At 41.8% G+C, this 21,679-nt stretch overlaps 1 protein-coding gene across 1 annotated transcript in view; it reads right to left on the reverse strand.

The window, feature by feature from the left end:
- Positions 1-21,679, reverse strand: part of DOCK2 (dedicator of cytokinesis 2) — a 1,347,187-nt gene that overhangs the window by 708,028 nt on the left and 617,480 nt on the right. Inside the window, exon 23 of the mRNA XM_077266018.1 lies at positions 887-995. Coding sequence (XP_077122133.1) covers positions 887-995 — 109 coding nt within the window. The remainder of the gene's footprint in view (positions 1-886; positions 996-21,679) is intronic.

The raw sequence follows: 21,679 nt of genomic DNA on the forward strand, positions 1-21,679 counted from the left end.
AAAGTATTAATTAAATTTCAGTAAGCGTGTTCAATGCTTTTCTTTGTGTCATTTCTCATTATTATACATAACTTAATTTATGGACATCTATGGTTTGATTTCTTTGCCTGCGTGGATTGGATTGTGTGTTACAGATATACGGTAATTAATACTAATGTAATTGGTTTTGAGGTACAACTTCTACTTACTGATCTGTGATCTCTAATTAAGATAGAGATTCACGATGAGTAAATTTGTTCGAAAAACGATTGCCAAACATAAAATTCTCACGAATTTGGCACATGGCACATTCGGATTCCTGATCGGAAACACGAGCAAAATTTTATAAAATCGGAATAAAACGGTAACATTCGGTAAAAAGGGTGGGAAAATGTTTGCATTGCCACTAATGTGTTTTGAGCACTTTGGCTAGGATAGTAATGGTGTATGAGGAGTGTGGTGCATGTGTTTGATGAGGGTAGGGGGTTAGCAGAGCTCAGGGGACTGGCGTGCTTGTAAACTTTTTTTCTTCTAACTTTATGTGTGTACATTGCAGCTAGCCAATCAGGGTGCAGGAAACATCCACAATGTCCAGAAACAACAACAGCTTGTGCCATTGGCTGCTGAAATCACATAAGGCATATGTCACCTTGTAATTTAGTGGTGGCGACATTGTTCTGTGATTTGAGTTGTTGGCCAAGAAAAAAAAAAAATGGGGGGTAGTTGCCATCATGATTCAGCATTCCATATCTCACCTTGTCATTTATTGGTGGTGAAATTCAACTGTCAGCATAGCTCATGCAGATTTTTTTTAAAAATTCTGTTGCTGAAGACAATATATTTGTTAATATTATGTAATAAGCAGCCTACAGTATTTCAAAATAAAAATAGAGAAAAATACACAAACCTGCAATAGGATTATAGTTTTGTGTTCACTCTTCATGAGACTATTTATAGAGACAAAAAGTTTTCTCATGGACTCTTCAAACTCTGCTTGCTCTTTGCCTTCATAGAGCCTATGTAAACATGGGAAAAATAATATCTTAACGAATACCTAAAAAATAACAGTATAAAAACACATTTGCTATCAGAAATCTATAATTTCAAAAACAACAAGACAACCAAAACTGTAAGGATAAGGCTACTTTCACACTAGCGTTGTGTGCCATACGTCGCAGTGCGTCGTTTTGGAGAAAAAACATATCCTGCAAAGTTGCCTGCAGGATGTGTTTTTTCTCCATAGACTTGCATTAGCGACGCATTGCGACGGATTGTCACACGTCGCATCCGTCATGCGATGGATGCGTCGTGTTTTGGCGGACCGTTGGCACAAAAAAAGTTCCATGTAACTTTTTTTGTGCGTCGCGTCCACCATTTTCGACCATGCATGCGTGGCCGAAACTCCGCCCCCTCCTCCCCGGACATTACAATGGGGCAGCGGATGTGTTGAAAAACTGCATCCGCTGCCCCCGTTGTGCATTTATTTTGCAACGTGCATTGGTACGTTTGGCCAACGCATGGTGACGGCCCCGTACCGACGCTAGTGTGAAAGTAGCCTTAGTTCTCACACATACGGTAAAGTGCTCTCCATTGTTTTTTTATCAGACTAGATGGCAGCCCGATTCTAAAGAATCGGGAGTCTAGAATCCATATATACTTTATTTATTCAAATGTAAGAATAATACAATTAATAAATAATAGTAAGAAAGAACAAAAAATGGCTGCACTCACCAGCTCTTGACAATTCTTGTTATTTAAGGTACAGTTACACAGGATCCATGAACATGCTTATGAGGGGAGTGATGAAAGACATCAGACAACAACTTTGCGTGTTGTGGCAAATGCCACAACAACGGTTCTTTGCTTAAGAACAATAATGTAAATAATAAATAATATGTATCAATAACTATGTATATTGGTATGTTCTATGACATTTTAAAATATTTCATTATTATGTGGAAAAGCTCTTAGTACCCATACTGGCGCATACTTGTGTGCCCATCAGGTATTTTCACAGTAATTTTACATCTGTACTCTGCCTGGGGCCCCATAAGCTGCCTGGGGCCCCTGTGCTCTGCCTGGGACCACTGTGCTCTGCCTGGGGCCCCATATGCTGCCTGGGGCCCCTGTGCTCTGCCTGGGGCCACTGTGCTCTGCCTGGGCCCCATATGCTGCCTGGGGCCCCTGTGCTCTGCCTGGGGCCCCATATGCTGCCTGGGACCCCTGTGCTCTGCCTGGGGCCCCTGTGCTCTGCCTGGGGCCCCATGTTCTGCCTGGGGCCCCTGTGCTCTGCCTGGGGCCACTGTGCTCTGCCTGGGGCCCCATATGCTGCCTGGGGACCCTGTGCTCTGCCTGGGGCCCCATATGCTGCCTGGGGCCCCTGTGCTCTGCCTGGGGCCCCTGTGCTCTGCCTGGGGCCCCATGTTCTGCCTGGGGCCACTGTGCTCTGCCTGGGGCCCCATAGGCTGCCTGGGGCCCCTGTGCTCTGCCTGGGACCACTGTGCTCTGCCTGGGGCCCCATATGCTGCCTGGGGCCCCTGTGCTCTGCCTGGGGCCCCATATGCTGCCTGGGGCCCCTGTGCTCTGCCTGGGGCCCCATAGGCTGCCTGGGGCCCCTGTGCTCTACCTGGGACCACTGTGCTCTGCCTGGGGCCCCATATGCTGCCTGGGGCCCCTGTGCTCTGCCTGGGGCCACTGTGCTCTGCCTGGGGCCCCATATGCTGCCTGGGGCCCCTGTGCTCTGCCTGGGTGTAGGACACTGGTGACGTCACTTATCTCCGGACATTAGCTCCGGACATTAGCTCCGGACATTAGCTCCGGACATTATCTCCGGACATTAGCTCCGGACAAAGCCACGGAAGTTGGCACAAATTGCAGGAAGTAGTATTCTAGGCAATTAATCTCCGGACATTAGCTCTGGACATTAGCTCCGGACATTAGCTCCGGACATTAGCTCCGGACATTAGCTCCGAACATTATCTCCGGACATTAGCTCCGGACAAAGCCACGGAAGTTGGCACAAATTGCAGGAAGTAGTATTCTAGGCAATTATATATTAGATAACACGAGGACCAATGTTATTCAATGGAGCAGTGCTGATGTACGAATCTGTCAGTGAAAAAAAAGCAGCATGCTGTTATTTTACTTTGAAGTCTCCTTCTCAAGGCTATGGGTGTGCGGGAAAAAATTGGACAGCCATCAGATGACATTTGAGTGTAGCTTGATTTCTTGGACTTGTAGAATGGAGATGATTGAGAAATTTTGTTTTCCATCTTCTACTCACAGTGTGTACAGCATGCAGTGATTTGCCACCCAAATCGGATGCCACTCACCCATTCAAGTCTATGGCAGCTTCGAAAATATCGAACTGCACTCAAATGACATCTGAACACAGTCCGATTTCCCGAATTCATAGAATGCTGAAGATGGAGACATTTTGTTCTCCATCTTCGCCACACACATGTGCTACAGTTCTATTATTTGAGAGAATTGGAACACAGGATTCTGACACTTGGATTAAATGCTGATCAGAGCTTCATATGCACATTTGGCCAGATTCTTTCAGATAAGAGAATCTACAACTGTCTAACCATGGCCTAATACTGTAACTCCTTTGATACAATCTTTTCAACTTGTTTTGTGATGTTTAGTAGACTTAAGGCATGATCCTTGTTTTCTTATTGATAAAGAAGATAGAGTTGCTTGTTTTAGTTATCATTAATAAGTGTGAGGCCACATTCACATGTTCAGTATTTGTTCACTATTAGGGTTGATCGAATAGCTTCAGAGAAACTGTTTTTTGGCTCTCCATGCATACGTTGTGACTGTCACACAGCCGTCACACATGCAGCTGCATCACCGAACAGCTGATTACCGGGAGCGCTCCAGGTATCCAGGTTCCCGATGCAGCTATTCGGTAAGCGCTACAGCTATTCAGATAAGTACTTATCCAAAGCCATTCGATCAACCCTAGTCACTATTTTACCTCAGTATCTGTATGCCAAAACCAGGAGGGGGTGATAAATACAAAAGTGGTGACCTGGTTCTATTATACTTTTCCTCTGATTGCTCCACTCCTAACTTTGGCTTATGAATACTGAGATAAAAAAACTGACCATATACCGAACGTGTGAATGTGGCTTAAGGGCTCTCTCATGCGAGTTTATGATTTAGACAAGTGTTATTTATCGGATAGCACTCAAACTACTGAAAGCTACAGCGAGGTGGTTGGTCCTTAAATTACTACAGGGAACTAGGAAAGAAGCTGAAGACCAGCACCTCTAAAAGCGGAGTTTTCAGAAATACTGCTGGTGCCATTAGCATTTTTAGAAAGACAACAGGAGTGTTGGGAGATAAATAAGTTGCTTAGAAATTGGCGCAGGATGGAAGGGTTTGGGTTCATGGAGAACTGGTCCAACTTCTCTGTCAGGTACAAGCTCTACAGTAGAGATGTGTTGCGCCTCAATGTTGAGGGTGCAGCTGTGCTTGAGGGAAAATAATCAGACGGATGGAGGAGCTTTTAAACTTGGATCTAAGATGAGGTAGGGTAGGTGTGCTAAAAAGGGATAGATAGAGTAAACAGAATGACAAAGTAGGGGTTTATGAGAATTTAGTGTAGGCTGTGACATGCAAGGAAAGTAGGGAGGTGAGTAGGAGTTTTAAATGTGCTAATATTAAATGTTTGCTGACAAATGAAAGAAGTCTTGCAAACAAAATGAATGAATTGGATGCTCCTATGTCAGTCGCAGATTATGATATGGTGGGCCTCACGAAACCTGGCTGGACGAAAGCCATGACTGGGTGACAGTAATAAAATCCTGTCAAAAACTTATATCATCTGGTAATAAAATGTCCAGGAATAAAAAAAACCTTTATGGATAAATAAGACAGTCCAAAGTTTTATAAGACAGCAACAAATGGCATGCAAATTGTGAAGGCCATAAATTGAGAAATAGAATTTCAGGAGAAATGTTAAAAAAAAAATCAAGCTGGCAAAGTTTTCCCACAGAGAGTCAAATCATCAGCAACATTAACATAAATCACAAATGTTTTTATCAATACATCAATGCCCAAAAGAAAAAAAAACTGATGGTATGGTCCCCTTAAAAGATGATAACAACAAGATACTGGTATTTTTCAACAAGTCAAAAATCCAAGTTCACTACTTGATATAACTAGTTTAACACAAGAAGAAGTACACTTGCGACTGAGCAAATTAAGCATTGTCAAATCCCCGGTATTGAGAAAATTGAGCTCAGTAATTGACAGACTGCAGTATCTCATAATAGTAGCCGCAAAAGCAAACAAGATTTTTGGGAGAATAAAAAGAGATAAAATCCCACGATCCCCATGTATTGTTACCCTTTTATAAATCACTGGTGAGGCCACATCTAGAATATGGGATCCAGTTTTGGGCTTTACATTTTAAAAAGGAAATTCAGAGGTTAGAGTCAGTTCAAAAAAGATCTAGGTCCATCAAGTTAAATCTATGTAACTATGTAAATCTGATCTAAAATACTAATGAAAATTTGTAATTTTATTTTTTGTTTACAAAAAAGTCACTTCTGAATAAGGTTTAATATATACCGTTGGCATTTTTTGGCCCGAACTATATTGGAAATTATTAACTATTCTTTTCAATAATATTAAATAATAAAATAAACATAATAAAAAAAACATGACACCAAGTGATTTTTTTTTAATTTTAATAGTACATTATAATTTGTTTTTTTATGAGACTGTTCTAATAAACATTTGGAGATACCGTCATGTAATGGGGACTATCTTGATTAAGATGGGTGAAAGATCACAAACTCAATATCATATAGTTGTATTTTCTATAACTTGATCACATATACTGTTAAATAATAATTAAAGAGAATTAAGAACCCCCTTCCATTTATTTGTACATTTGTTTTTTTCTCTCCTTCTTTAACCCTTTTCCGACATCTGGCATAATAGTACACCAATGTTGGACTCCCCCTGTTTGATGTGGGCTCCTGCGTTGAGCCCGCACCTTTCCGGACACATGACAGCTGATATATGCAGCTGACATGTGCCCGTAACAGCCGCGGTTGGATTCAGTCGGTGCTCGGCGCTCATAGCAAGTGAGCATTTCTGCTACATACAAGCGATCTGATCATCGCCTGTATGTAGCAAAGCAAATCAGACAACTCCAGCTTCTAGTTTCCCATGGAGACTATTGAATCATGCAAAAAGTAAAAAAAAAAAAAGTTTTAAATATATTAAAAAAATTTAAAAATTTAAAAGTTCAATCACCCCCTTTCAAAATAAAACAAATACAAAAAAAATCAAACGTACACATATTTGTTATAACCGACTTCAGAATCCGCCGATTTATCAATGTGAAAAAAGGAAAAAAAATTACCCCAATGGTTAAACAGCACAACGAGAAAAAAGTCAAAACAGCAAAAATACATTTTTTTGGTTGCCGCAAATTTGCATTAAAATGCAATAACGGGAATCAAAAGATCGTATCTGCACCAATATGGCCTCATTAAAAAAATCAGCTGGGCAGACAAAAAAATAAGCCCTCACCCAACCCAAGATTATGAAAAATGAAGATGCTACGAGTATCGAAAAATAGTGCAATTTTTATATTTATTTTTTTTTTTAAACTGGAATTTTTTTTACCTCTTAAAAAAAACCTATACATGTTTGGTTCTATGAACTCAATGACCTGGAGAATCATAATGGCAGGTCAGTTTTAGCATTTAGTGAACATGGATCATAAGATAAAGGTGCAACAATTTTTTAATTCACCGCCCAAAAAAAATACCATATATTAGAAGATATTAAATGTTAAGTTTTGTTGTGTTGACTAACTTTCTATAACAATTCACACCACATACAACCTTGGACTAATGTCAGTTGTTTGACAAAAAAAAGATATAGGGTGCACTGTATCCCTAATCTATAAACTATCTATCCCCTACCTTGCTGCAGAGGTTGGCACCCTATATCCTGCGCAATGGCGCCCCCGCTCAACGCAGGCTCTCCCTTAGTCCAAGGTCGTATGTGGTGTGAATTTTTATAGAAAGTTATTAAATGTTAAGTTTTATTGTGTATGCTATCTTCTAATATATGGTGGGGTTTTTTGGCGGTGAATTGAAAAATTGATGCACCTTTATCTTATGATCTGTGATATAATACGATTTTTGTATGGCGGGTTTTCTATCTGGGACCATAAATAGGGATCAATGGGCTGCTGATGCTTTAGATGCCTTCTCTGAATTGGAGGAGGAGGGTGGGACTAAAAATACTGATTTGAAAAGTCTTTTCAATCAACTTATTTGTGAGTAAGATGAGGTTGAAAAAGTTTTTTTTATAACTCATGATAGGGCTGATTGTGAATCCCTAGGAGTTACCGAAGAGGACTTGCCAAGTGTCAGAATTCTCACTGATCTTTTGATGGACAGTGAGAGACCAATAGATTTGGGTCCATTTACGGATCTAAAACCAAAAAGCAAAAGAATGCCCCCTTTTGACGGTCAGGATAGTATTGAGATTTTTTTACGATTGGTGGTGGAGGAATTTGAAAAGATAGGCACTGTGGGAGGTAGATATTACTCCAACTTGACAAGGGGTGAAAGGGAAGCACTTGATGGACTGACCACCAAAAAGGACTGTGTGTTTAAACCCTGCGACAAAGGGGGGAATTTGGTGGTTTTGGACCGAAGTCAGTATCAGACTATGTGTGAAGACATTCTCAAGGATGTAATGACGTATAAACTATTGAAAGGGGATCCCACAGAGGAATTTATAAATGTCCTCAAGGTGATGCTGACCGAGGCAAAAGTTACTGGTCTGATATCAAAGAATGAGTTTGACTTTATGTACCCTAAGTTTCCAGTACTGGCAGTGATTTACTCATTGCATAAGGTACCCAAAGGTCTCAATCCACTGAAAGGTCGCCCAATAGTGGCGGGGATTGATTTCATCACTCAGAAGTCAAGTGTTTATATTGACAGGGTGCTTCGACCTTTTGTTACCTCATTACCCTCATACATTAGGGACTCTTCAGACCTCCTTCTCAAGCTGGAGGATATCACTCTCAATGATGATGTGTATTTGACTTCTATTGATGTTGAGGTGCTGTACAGTGACATTCCACAAGACAAAGGGCTATAAAATTCTTCCTAAGGTCAAGGGGAACGCATTTGTCCCCTCACAGTCAATTTGTTGTTAAGCTACTTGAATTTGCTTAAGCATAACTTTTTTGCTTTTGGAAGTAGGTTCTTCCACCAGCTCAGGGGTACTGCGATGAGGAGCCCCTGTGCCCCCACGTATGCTAATCTTTTCCTGGGCTGGTGGGAGGACCAAGCTGTTTTTGGAGAGGATGAGACGTTCTGGTGGAAACCCCATTTATTATTCTGGGGTAGGTACATAGATGATGTGCTAATTTTTTGGTCTGGTGATGCTGACTCCTCTAATTTTGTTGATGAGCTCAATAATAACGAGATTACCCTTAGGCTAACTAACGAATTTCAATGGGAGTCTATTAATTTTTTGGATTTAAAAATCTCCAGAAATGATATTGGTCAAATTATCACTGAAACTTTTGATAAGCCCACAGCTACAAATAATTTGTTGTGTTGGGAAAGTCATCACCCACACAGCTTGAGAAGGGGGATACCGAGGGGCCAATATTTACGTGTGATGAGGAATTGTTCAACAGACTCAGGCTTTTACCGACAGGCCAGGAATCTGAGGGACAAATTTAGGTACAGGGGATACCCGGCTGGGGTTCTCAATGAGGCCTTTAAAACTCCAAATGCTAAGGAAAGAAGTTCATTGTTAATTAGCAAGAAGAAAGAGGATGATGGTAATGATCTTAGGATCATAGGTATGTTTGATGAAAAATCTGATGAGGTAAAAAAGGCTATTTGAAAACATTGGGGAATCCTCAAGATGGACCCTGACATATGTGATATCATTCCCGATGTCCCATTGATCACATAAAGAAGAGGGAGGTCAATTCATGATCAACCGGTTTACAGTGCTTTTTTCCCTCCAATGAAGACCCCGACTTGGTTGGATAATAGACAAACTGGTACTTTCAAATGTGTAAAGTGTAAATTCTGTAAGTATGTCTCCAGAAGCCATTCTTTTGCTTGCTCCCATACGGGCAAAAGGTACGATATGAGGCATTTTGCCAACTGTTAAACTGAGGGGGTCATCTACCTTTTTCAGTGCAGTTGCCCTAAGGACTATGTGGGCAAGACAAAAAGGGAGCTATGCAGAAGGTTGGGAGAACATGTGAGGGACATACTGAATAAGCGTGATACCCCTATCTCAAACCATGTTAGGGATGTACATGGAGGGAACTTAAACTGCCTTAGTTTTTCTGTAATGGAAGCAGTTACACCATCAGAGCGGGGGGGATTGGGATTGTTTAATCCTCCAAAAAGAGGCCAAATGGATTTTTTGTATGAAGAGTATTAAGCCACAAGGCTTGAATGACCAATTACAATTTGGTTGCTTTGTGTAAAAGCTGTGGTGGCCTATGTCCCTATGAAAATCCCTTGTAGATGTAATTCCCTTGATCCACTGCTCCTAATGGGGATTGATCACCATCATATTGTATTTATCGTATTTTGTTTATATTATGGTAATGAACTTGGTTTTATTCAAGAGGTTCTACCTTCCTCTCATATTATGCTAGGAAATGTATAGAGCAAACTAGAATAAAAGTATTTGCTCTTTATCCAGCTCATCTCCTTTTGTTCCGGTACGGGGGTCCATTGTTTGGCGCATTAATGTTATAAATATCTTAATTAGCACACAGCAGATAGCACTTAGTGTGCTTAGGTATGCATGTCCGCTCCACTTACTGAGTGTGACATTCATGGCGTCGGCGCACAGTATAATTCATTAGCGTGCCTTTCAATGGAAGTGATATTAATCACATGGTACGTCACCGTATATGGGAAGGTGCATATAACATAGGGTGCCTGTGCACTGTGGAACCCATTAGTGTTCCAGGCACCGAGGGTGTCTTTCGATTCATGGTGCCTGCGCACAGTGGAGTGTTCTTGCGTTCCGCATACTGGAAATTATGCTCGACACATGGTATGCTGAGCTGTTGAACCCGAAACCCGGAAGTGATGGAATGATAGTAACATAGTAACATAGTTATTAAGGTTGAAGGAAGACTTTAAGTCAAACTAGTTCAACCCATGGCCTAACCTAACATGTCCTAACATGTTGATCCAGAGGAAGGCAAAAAAAAACCATGTGGCAAAGAGTAAGCTCCACATTGGAGAAAAAAATTCCTTCCTTACTTCACATACGGCAATCAGACTAGTACCCTGGATCAACGCCCTATCAAGGAAACTAGTATGTACACACTGTAACATTATACTTTTCCAGAAATGCATCCAGTCCCCTCTTAAATTTAAGTAATAAATCACTCATTACAACATCATATGGCAGAGAGTTCCATAGTTTCACTGCTCTTACAGTAAAGAATCCGTGTCTGTTATTATGCTTAAACCTTCTTTCCTCCAGAAGTAGAGGATGCCCCCTTGTCCCTGTCTCAGGTCTATGATTAAAAAGATCATCCGAAAGGTATTTGTACTGTCCCCTCATATATTTATACATTAAAATAAAATCACCCCTTAGTCTTCGTTTTTCCAAACTAAATAGCCCAAAGTGTAATAACCTATCTTGGTATTGCAGACCCCCCAGTCCTCTAATAACCTTGGTCGCTCTTCTCTGCACCCGCTCTAGTTCAGCTATGTCTTTCTTATACACCGGAGAACAGAACTGTGCACAGTATTCTAAGTGTGGTCGAACTAGTGACTTGTATAGAGGTAAAATTATGTTCTCCTCATGAGCATCTATGCCTCTTTTAATACATCCCATTATTTTATTTGCCTTTGTAGCAGCTGCCTGACACTGGCCACTGAATATGAGTTTGTCATCCACCCATACACCCAGGTCTTTTTCATTGACGGTTTTGCCCAGAGTTTTAGAATTAAGCACATAGTTATTCATCTTATTACTTCTACCCAAGTGCATAACCTTACATTTATCCCCATTAAAGCTCATTTGCCATTTATCAGCCCAAGCTTCTAGTTTACATAATCATCCTGTAATATAAAATTGTCCTCCTCTGTATTGATTACCCTGCAGAATTTAGTGTCATCTGCAAATATTGAAATTCTGCTCTGAATGCCCCCTACAAGGTCATTAATAAATATGTTAAAAAGAAGAGGGCCTAATACTGACCCCTGTGGTACCCCACTGCTAACTGCGACCCAGTCCGAGTGTGCTCCATTAATAACCACCTTTTGTTTCCTATCCCTGAGCCAGCTCTCAACCCACATACACATTTTCCCCTATCCCCATTATTCTCATTTTATGTATCAACCTTTTGTGTGGCACCGTATCAAAAGCTTTTGAAAAGTCCATATACACTATGTCCACTGGGTTCCCTTGGTCCAGTCTGGAACTTACCTCTTCATAGAAGCTGATCAAATTAGTCTGACATGAACGGTCCCTAGTAAACCCGTGCTGATACTGGGTCATGAGGTTATTCCTCTTCAGATACTCCAGTATAACATCTCTTAGAAAACCCTCCAGGATTTTACTCACAGTAGAGGTTAAGCTTAGTGGCCTATAATTACCAAGTTCAGTTTTTGTCCCCTTTTTGAATATTGGCACCACATTTGCTATACGCCAGTCCTGTGGTACAAACCCTGTTGTTGTGGACTCTTTAAAGATGAAAAATAATGGTCTATCAATAACTGTACTTAATTCCTGCAGTACTCGGGGGTGTATCCCATCGGGGCCCAGAGATTTGTCAATTTTAGTGATTTTTAAACGGGAAGGGGGAATTTTTATCAGTAGTCATTTTGTCTGCCACGGGATTTTCTTTTGTAAATACTGATGAAACAAAGTCATTTAGCATACTGGCTTTTTCCTCATCCTCATCCACCATTTCACCCAGACTATTTTTAATGGGGCCAACACTATCATTTTTTAGTTTCTTACTATTTATGTAGTTAAATAATATTTTGGGATTATTTATACTCTCTCTGGCAATGAGTCTCTCTGTCTCAATTTTTGCTGCCTTGATTTGCTTTTTACAGAATGTATTTAATTTTCTGTATTTAATGCCTCATCACTACCTACGTCCTTTAATTCTCTAAATGCTTTCTTTTTGTCACTTATTGCGCCCCTTACAGCTCTATTTAGCCATATTGGTTTCCTCCTATTTCTAGTATGTTTGTTCCCATACGGTATATACTGTGCACAGGTCCTATCCAGGATACTAATAAATGTCTCCCATTTTCTTTGTGTATTTTTTATGTCTCAGGATATCGTCCCAGTTAATTGCACCAAGATCATCTCTCATCCGTTGGAAATTTGCCCTCCTGAAGTTTAGTGTCCTTGTCACCCCTCTACTACACATCTTATTAAAGGATACACGAAAACTTATTATTTTGTGATCACTATTCCCCAAGTGACCCCCAACCCTTATATTTGATATGCGGTCTGGCCTGTTGGTTAATATTAGGTCTAGCAGTGCCCCCCTTCTTGTTGGGTCCTGAACCAGTTGTGAAAGGTAATTGTCTCTCAGTTGTCAAAAACCGATTACCTTTGCTGGAACTGCAGGTTTCTGTTCCCCAATCTATTTCAGGGTAGTTGAAGTCCCCCATGCAGCTTCATCTATTTACTTTACCAGGATATTCTCCATTGCTTCCATTATTTTTGGAGATTTATAGCAAACCCCTATCAGTAATTTATTATTTTTTCCCCCCTCCGCTTATCTCCACCCACAGGGACTCTACATTTTCATTAAATTCACCTATATTATCACGCAGTATGGGTTTTAAGGATGATTTTTACATTCAGAGAGAGCCTGCGTTGAGTGGTGGCACCATTGCGCAGGATATAGGGTGCCAACCTCCGCAGCAAGGTAGGGGATAGATAGTTTATAGATTAGGGATACAGTGCACCCTGTTTCTTTTTTTGTCAAACAACTGACATTAGTCCAAAGTCGTATGTGGGGTGAATTTTTATAGAAATTTATTAAATGTTAAGTTTTATTGTGTATACTATCTTCTAATATATGGTGGGTTTTTTTGCAGTGAATTTAGTGAACATGGTAAAAAAATAAATAAAAACAACTGTGTTGGCAATTTTCTGCAATATTACCGCATTTGGAATTTTTGTTTCCCGTTTTCCAGTCCTTGATATGTTAAAACCAATGGTGTTAATCAAAAGTACAACTTGTCCTACAGAAAACAAGCCCTCACATGGCCATTTTCACCAAAAAATAAAATTAAAAAAGCTATGGATCTGGGAAGAAGGGGAGCAAAAAACAAAAAAGGAAAATCAAAAATACCTCTCGTCATTAAGGGGTTAATTAGGTTTTTAATCCCTTTTAACATTTTTAAAACGGATTTTTTTTTTTTTTTTAAAGTACTTTAACCTGTGCTCATTTAATCACTTTTCTTTATAATAATAAAGTTTGCAATATATAGTTTAAAAAACTAAACTTTACCATTTTAGTCCTATTAAGCCCAGGTAACCATGGGAGCTTTCATGAGGGCTGCGGTTGCTCTTACAAGCTATAGTTACACAGAGATCAAGTCATTTGTCTCATGTTTGAAGAGACTATTTGCATACAGTACAGACCAAGTTTGGTCACACCTTCTCATTTAAAGATTTTTCTGTATGTTCATGACTATGAAAAATGTAAATTCACACTGAAGGCATCAAAAGTATGAATTAACACATGTGGAATTATATACTTAACAAAAATGTGAAACAACTGAAAATATGTCTTATATTCTAGGTTCTTCAAAGTAGCCACCTTTTGCTTTGATGACTGCTTTGCACACTCTTGGCATTCTCTTGATGAGCTTCAAAAGATAGTTACCAGAAATGGTTTTCACTTTACAGGTGTGCCCTGTCAGGTTTAATAAGTGGGATTTCTTGCCTTATAAATGGGGTTGTGTTGTGAATTCCGTTCTTGGGCTCCATCCTGTGGTCATGAATGGTATTTTTGGGAGTTCTGCTCTTGGGCTCCCTCTGGTGGTTTCAAGTGGAACTTAGCAGCTGCTTTCACTAATCGGTGCCCTGGCTTTGTTATTTAACTGGGCTTTGGGCTGAAGTTGATGCCAGCTGTCAATGTTCCTTTCTGTGGATTCAGTCCTTTCCTGGAAGTTCTCTGTTGGCCAGTCCATTTCAGCTTAAGATAAGTTCTGCTAGTTTTTGGGTGTTTCCTTGCCTATGACCTTTTGTTCAGTTTAAGTTATGTCTCTTTTGTCCAGCTTGTCATCATGAAATATTCCGGCTAGTTGGAAGCTCTGGGGTTGCAGATTTGCCCCTCCACACCGTGAGTCGGTGTGGAGGTTATTTTTGTAAATTCTGCGTGAACATTTAGTTTTTACACTGACCGCACAGTAGCCTTTTCTTTCTCTGTCTATTTAGATAGTAGTGGCCTCCTTTGCTAAAATTTAGTTTCATTTCTGAGTTTGTCATTTCCCTCTTCACTCACCGTCAATATTTGTGGGGGGCTATCTTTCCTTTGGGGGTTTCTCTGAGGCGAGATAGTTTTCCGTTTCCATCTTCAGGGGTAGCTAGTTCTTAGGCTGTGAAGAGGCGTCTAGGCAGAGATAGGAACGCTCCACGGCTATTTCTAGTGTTGGTGTTAGGAGTAGGGATTGCGGTCAGTAAAGTTACCACCTCCTCAGAGCTAGTACATTATTTGTTTTACCCACTAGGTCATTTCAGTGCTGCTCCGTAATCACTAGGTCATATAGGTGATTACTGTCTGTAGAGCTGCCACCTCCTCTGAGCTTGTCCATGATTGGTTTTACCCACCAGGTCATCTCAGTGCCACTCCGTAACCACCAGGTCATAACAGTACAGCTGGCCCACAAAGTGTTAAATGCATCTCAAAAGAGGGAAGAGAAAGTTCTGAGTCATAGTTTTTTTTTCCTTGTTGCTTGTTTCGTCTTTTTTTTTCCCCTTGATTTTTGGATGGTGCAGGAGCTTGGTACTGATATGGAGGTTCAGGGTCTGTCTGCGCGTGTTGAACATCTCGCTGCAAGGGTACAGAGTATCCAAGATTATGTTGTTCAAACTCCTGTTTCTGAGCCTAAAATTCCTATCCCTGATTTGTTTTCTGGGGATAGATCTAGGTTTTTGAATTTTAAAAATAATTGCAGATTGTTTTTTGCTCTGAGACCCCGTTCCTCTGGTGACCCCATTCAGCAGGTGAAGATTGTTTTTTCTCTGCTGCGTGGTGACCCGCAGGATTGGGCATTCTCCCTTGAGCCAGGGAATCCTGCATTGCTCAATGTAGATTCATTTTTTCAAGCACTTGGATTGCTTTATGACGAACCCAATTCTGTGGATCAGGCAGAAAAAATTTTGCTGGCTCTGTGTCAGGGTCAGGAAGCGGCAGAGATACATTGTCAGAAAATTAGGAAGTGGTCTGTGCTTACAAAATGGAATGAGGATGCCCTGGCGGCTATTTTCAGAAAGGGTCTTTCTGAAGCTCTTAAAGATGTTATGGTGGGGTTTCCCACACCTGCTGGTTTGAACGAATCAATGTCACTGGCCATTCAGTTTGATCGGCGCCTACGTGAACGTAAGGTTGTGCACCATATGGCGGTGTCCTCTGGATGGAGTTCTGAGCCTATGCAATGTGATAGAGTTTTGACAAGAGCAGAACGGCAGGAGTTCCGACGTCAGAATGGGCTGTGTTTTTACTGTGTTGACGCTACTCATGCTATCTCTGATTGCCCGAAGCGAACTATGAGGGTTGCTAGTTCGGTTACCATCAGTACTGTACAGCCTAAATTTCTCTTGTCTATTACCCTGATTTGCTCATTGTCATCCTTTTTCTGTAATGGCATTTGTGGATTCTGGCTCTGCACTGAACTTAATGGACCTAGAATTTGCCAAGCGCTGTGGTTTATCCTTGGAGCCTTTGCAGAGTCCTATTCCCTTAAGGGGGATTGATGCTACGCCATTGGCCAAGAATAAACCTCAGTACCAATTATCACATGTATTTAAGATTGATTTCAGTGATACATTGAGCTCTGAGACACAATACCATCCACGAGTTTATTTGAAAAACAAAACAATGAAATCTTTATGACACTTAAATCCAATTTGCATAATAATTTGGAAAACAGTGTATAGGAGAGAGGGTTGATGAAATTCCTCATCTAGCGAGGGGGAAAGAGCGCAGCGCGCCGCAATAAAAGGGCGGGTCGGGGGTACCTCTGACCAGGCCCCAGGCCTGTCTGAAGGCCTCAAGTCCTTGCAGCGTCCGTGATGGTAATAAGAGTCCAATATAGCAAAATAATGCCTCCAGGGACTGAGGGCGAGCCAGTGGCACCTTCAGGTGTAGGGGATTGGTCTTTTATAGCGTGTAAATAAGCACATTATAACGTCCAGCAGAGGAGCTCAGGGAGAGCACGTCCTGCTCTTTCAGCTACTGGCCATGCCCCCCCAGGAGAAACTGTTTTTAATGGCCGATGCAGGCTACGTATGTTCTCTATCTGAAAAATTTGGTCCAATTATGCTAATCACTCTGATCATAGTTTAACTGTATGTTTATTTGTTGAGTATAAAAAGACATAAAACATTAACATACAGTCACAAGACACAAACACCAGGCAATGTACAAAGAAACAATTCCAGAGAGATGTAAATCACAGCCAAAACAGTTATCTGGTTGCTCAAGTCCTGAGGATTATGCAGAATAAAAACCCCAATTAAACATTAAATAGCAAGATTTAAAGATAGTTTGACAAAATTTGCCAATTGTAGAAGTAAACAAAAAGAAGAAAAAGTAGAAAAACAGAAAAGAACAGCAGAAGAAGAAACATGAATAAAAAAGAGGGCACGCGGGTTAGGAGTGTAGTGTTGAGCATTCTGATACCGCAAGTATCGGGTATCAGCTGATACTTTTGTGATATCGGGAATCGGCTTGTGATTGGTCGCGTGGCGGTCACTTGACCAATCACAAGCCGCGACGTCATCTAAGGTCTTTCAAGCGCTCATTCTTAGGAACGGAAGCTGCCGGTTACATCGGTAAGGTCCAGGCTGCGTCGGAGAGGTGAGTATATCAATATTTTTTATTTTTATTCTTTATTTTACACATTAATATCGATCCCAGGGCCTGAAGGAGAGTTTCCTCTCCTTCAGACCCTGGGAACCATACAGGATACCTTCCGATACTTGGTGTCCCATTGACTTGTATTGGTATCGGGTATCGGTATCGGCGATATCCGATACTTTTCGGGTATCGGCCGATACTATCCGATACCGATACTTTCAAGTATCGGACGGTATCGCTCAACACTAGGTACGACCTATGAAAAATAGGCGCTTTTGGGGGCACGTTTGGGAACTATCTCCGATTATAGTTTGACCAGAGTGTGATCCGATTATCTCAGATGGTGAGGATTATAACAGAAAAAGAAGATGGAGATTTTATTCTGTTAAAGTCTTGACAGATCACACTCAGACCAAAACTACAGTCATCTGCAAACACCAGAGAAAATCAGATCATACTCTAATGAAACTCTGATGAGAGTCTAATCAGAGTGTGATTAGCATGATCAGACTAATTTTATCTAATGGAGAAAATATGGTAGTGTGCACTTTCTGTAATGGTATAGTGAGCATTTTAATCCCATAGGTAATTCACAAAATTTTATAGGATTTTTATATAAAAAAATATATATTTTTTTCTTCAACTAGAATGTTGAATAAGACAATTTTTTCATTTTAAAAAAGGGCCAAGGGGGGCGTGGCTAGCAGCTGAGGGAGCAGGATGTGTCTCCATTGAGCTCCTCTGCTGGCTGCAAATATCTAACTTAATCTAAAATGTGGACAGACCATCCATCAGATTAGAGGACTTTACCTACCTCCTTGCTGGCCCAGAGGACTACCCCATCTCTTATGAACCATAATTTGGGGTCTTTCATATAAATTTAGCCAGAGACCTTCATGTGGGCCTGAGGCCTCCTGGTGGATTCCCCTTCCCGCCAGCTGTGGACTGCAGGCGGCGACAAGCATGGTGACCCTGCCAGACTATTCTTCAGTGAATTACCCTCGCCGCCTTACATCTGGGTCTCTGGCTAGCTGTTCGGAGTGACTTGTGGAGCCTGGAGGATTGTGCGGCGGCGCCGGGGAGTGGTGAGAGGACTCATGAAAGCCGGGCACCTTGCGGCCTCTCTGGCGGCGCTTCCCGCCGACCCCCACTCCTGCTGAGACCACCGCAGCCCTAAAGTATCCATCTTGGGGGCCGTGCTCTGCTGCACTCAGCTGTGGGTGGAGATAAGGGGAGGGGGAAAAAATAATAAATTACTGATAGGGGTTTGTTATAAATCTCCAAAACTAATGGAAGCAATGGAGAATATCCTCGTAAAGCAAATAGATGAAGCTGCGACTCAAGGAGAAGTCATTATTATGGGGGACTTCAACTACCCTGAAATAGATTGGGGAACAGAAACCTGCAGTTCCAGCAAAGGTAATCGGTTTTTGACAACTATGAGAGACAATTACCTTTCACAACTGGTTCAGGACCCAACAAGGAGGGGGGCACTGCTAGACCTAATATTAACCAACAGGCCAGACCGCATATCAAATATAAGGGTTGGGGGTCACTTGGGGAATAGTGATCACAAAATAATAAGTTTTCATGTAACCTTTAATAAGATGAGTAGTAGGGTGGTGACAAGGACACTAAACTTCAGGAGGGCAAATTTCCAACGGATGAGAGAGGATCGTGGTGCAATTAACTGGGACAATATCCTGAGACACAAAAATACACAAAGAAAATGGGAGACATTTATTAGCATCCTGGATAGGACCTGTGCACAGTATATACCGTATGGGAATAAACATACTAGAAATAGGAGGAAACCAATATGGCTAAATAGAGCTGTAAGGGGCGCAATAAGGGACAAAAAGAAAGCATTTAGAGAATTAAAGGAAGTAGGTAGTGAGGAGGCATTAAATAAATACAGAAAATTAAATAAATTCTGTAAAAAGCAAATCAAGGCAGCAAAGATTGAGACAGAGAGACTCATTGCCAGAGAGAGTAAAAATAATCCCAAAATATTCTTTAACTATATAAATAGTAAGAAACTAAAAAATGACAGTGTTGGCCCCCTTAAAAATAGTCTGGGTGAAATGGTGGATGAGCATGAGGAAAAAGCCAATATGCTAAATGACTTTTTTTCATCAGTATTTACAAAAGAAAATCCCATGGCAGACAAAATGACTAGTGATAAAAATTCCCCATTAAATGTCACCTGCTTAACCCAGCAGGAAGTACAGCGGCGTCTAAAAATAACTAAAATTGATAAATCTCCGGGCCCGGATGGGATACACCCCCGAGTACTGCAGGAACTAAGTACAGTCATTGATAGACCATTATTTTTAATCTTTAAAGACTCCATAATAACAGGGTCTGTACCACAGGACTGGCGTATAGCAAATGTGGTGCCAATATTCAAAAAAGGGGCAAAAACTGAACTCGGTAATTATAGGCCAGTAAGCTTAACCTCTACTGTGGGTAAAATCCTGGGGGGCATTCTAAGGGATGCTATGCTGGAGTATCTGAAGAGGAATAACCTCATGACCCAGTATCAGCACGGGTTTACTAGGGACCGTTCATGTCAGACTAATTTGATCAGCTTCTATGAAGAGGTAAGTTCCGGACTGGACCAAGGGAACCCATTGGACGTAGTATATATGGACTTTTCCAAAGCTTTTGATACGGTGCCACACAAAAGGTTGTTACATAAAATGAGAGTAATGGGGATAGGGGAAAATATGTGTAAGTGGGTTGAGAGCTGGCTCAGGGATCGGAAACAAAGGGTGGTTATTAATGGAGCACACTCGGACTGGGTCACGGTTAGCAGTGGGGTACCACAGGGGTCAGTATTGGGCCCTCTTCTTTTTAACATATTTATTAATGACCTTGTAGGGGGCATTCAGAGTAGAATTTCAATATTTGCAGATGACACTAAACTCTGCAGGGTAATCAATACAGGGGAGGACAATTTTATATTACAGGATGATTTATGTAAACTAGAAGCTTGGGCTGATAAATGGCAAATGAGCTTTAATGGGGATAAATGTAAGGTCATGCACTTGGGTAGAAGTAATAAGATGTATAACTATGTGCTTAATTCTAAAACTCTGGGCAAAACCGTCAATGAAAAAGACCTGGGTGTATGGGTGGATGACAAACTCATATTCAGTGGCCAGTGTCAGGCAGCTGCTACAAAGGCAAATAAAATAATGGGATGTATTAAAAGAGGCATAGATGCTCATGAGGAGAACATAATTTTACCTCTATACAAGTCACTAGTTCGACCACACTTAGAATACTGTGCACAGTTCTGGTCTCCGGTGTATAAGAAAGACATAGCTGAACTGGAGCGGGTGCAGAGAAGAGCGACCAAGGTTATTAGAGGACTGGGGGGTCTGCAATACCAAGATAGGTTATTACACTTGGGGCTATTTAGTTTGGAAAAACGAAGACTAAGGGGTGATCTTATTTTAATGTATAAATATATGAGGGGACAGTACAAAGACCTTTCTGGTGATCTTTTTAATCATAGACCTGAGACAGGGACAAGGGGGCATCCTCTACGTCTGGAGGAAAGAAGGTTTAAGCATAATAACAGACGTGGATTCTTTACTGTAAGAGCAGTGAGACTATGGAACTCTCTGCCGTATGATGTTGTAATGAGTGATTCATTAATTAAATTTAAGAGGGGACTGGATACCTTTCTGGAAAAGTATAATGTTACAGGGTATATACACTAGATTCCTTGATAAGGCGTTGATCCAGGGAACTAGTCTGATTGCCGTATGTGGAGTCGGGAAGGAATTTTTTTCCCCATGGTGGAGTTACTCTTTGCCACATGGGTTTTTTTTGCCTTCCCCTGGATCAACATGTTAGGGCATGTTAGGTTAGGCTATGGGTTGAACTAGATGGACTTACAGTCTTCCTTCAACCTTAATAACTATGTAACTATGTAACTCCGCTGGACGCCGCTCACCTGCTTGTGTGGCACACCAGAGCCGGAGCGCTTCCCCTCCAGCTGAACTACCGCTGCCTGGACACTGCTGTGGGCGCCGCAGAGGGATCCGTCAGACGGGAGTCTCGCACCTGGGGAGACCGCTTCCTCCTGCTACTTGGCCGGGGAGAGAGGTAGGAGAGGTGAGGAGATTTCATCTTGAACTGGCCACGCTGTGAGAGAGCCAGCTGTGCGCGGGCGCCAATCCAGACGCTGCCCCCGCTCCCTCCGTCCCGGCTCGAGGCGGGTTGGTGCCTGGGCCCTTGGTGCGGGTTCCCGGATCGGGTCCCGCGGGTGCGTCCGCTGCCTCTCCTGCGGTCTCCCTCATCGCCTGCCGCTTGCCTCGGTCCTGCTGTGTCGGCGCTGCTGGAGTGCACCACCTCCTTGGACTCGGTGCTGGGCCCTGGTTGAAGGTGAACTTACGGAGGGCCGGGGGCCCCATATCCCTTCCTGCCATACGCCACCATCTTAAGCCTAAATTACTGGAGCGTGGGGATCTGTGTGGGTCTGCAGGAGCGGGAGTCTTGTTCTCTTTCCCACTGGACCCTCTTGTTTTCCAGGATCGGGTGTGTGCCTGCTGCTGCCCCATACCCAACAACAAAGGT

This window comes from Ranitomeya variabilis, chromosome 5, assembly GCF_051348905.1.
Source record: "Ranitomeya variabilis isolate aRanVar5 chromosome 5, aRanVar5.hap1, whole genome shotgun sequence".
NCBI classification, from domain to species: Eukaryota; Metazoa; Chordata; class Amphibia; order Anura; family Dendrobatidae; genus Ranitomeya; species Ranitomeya variabilis.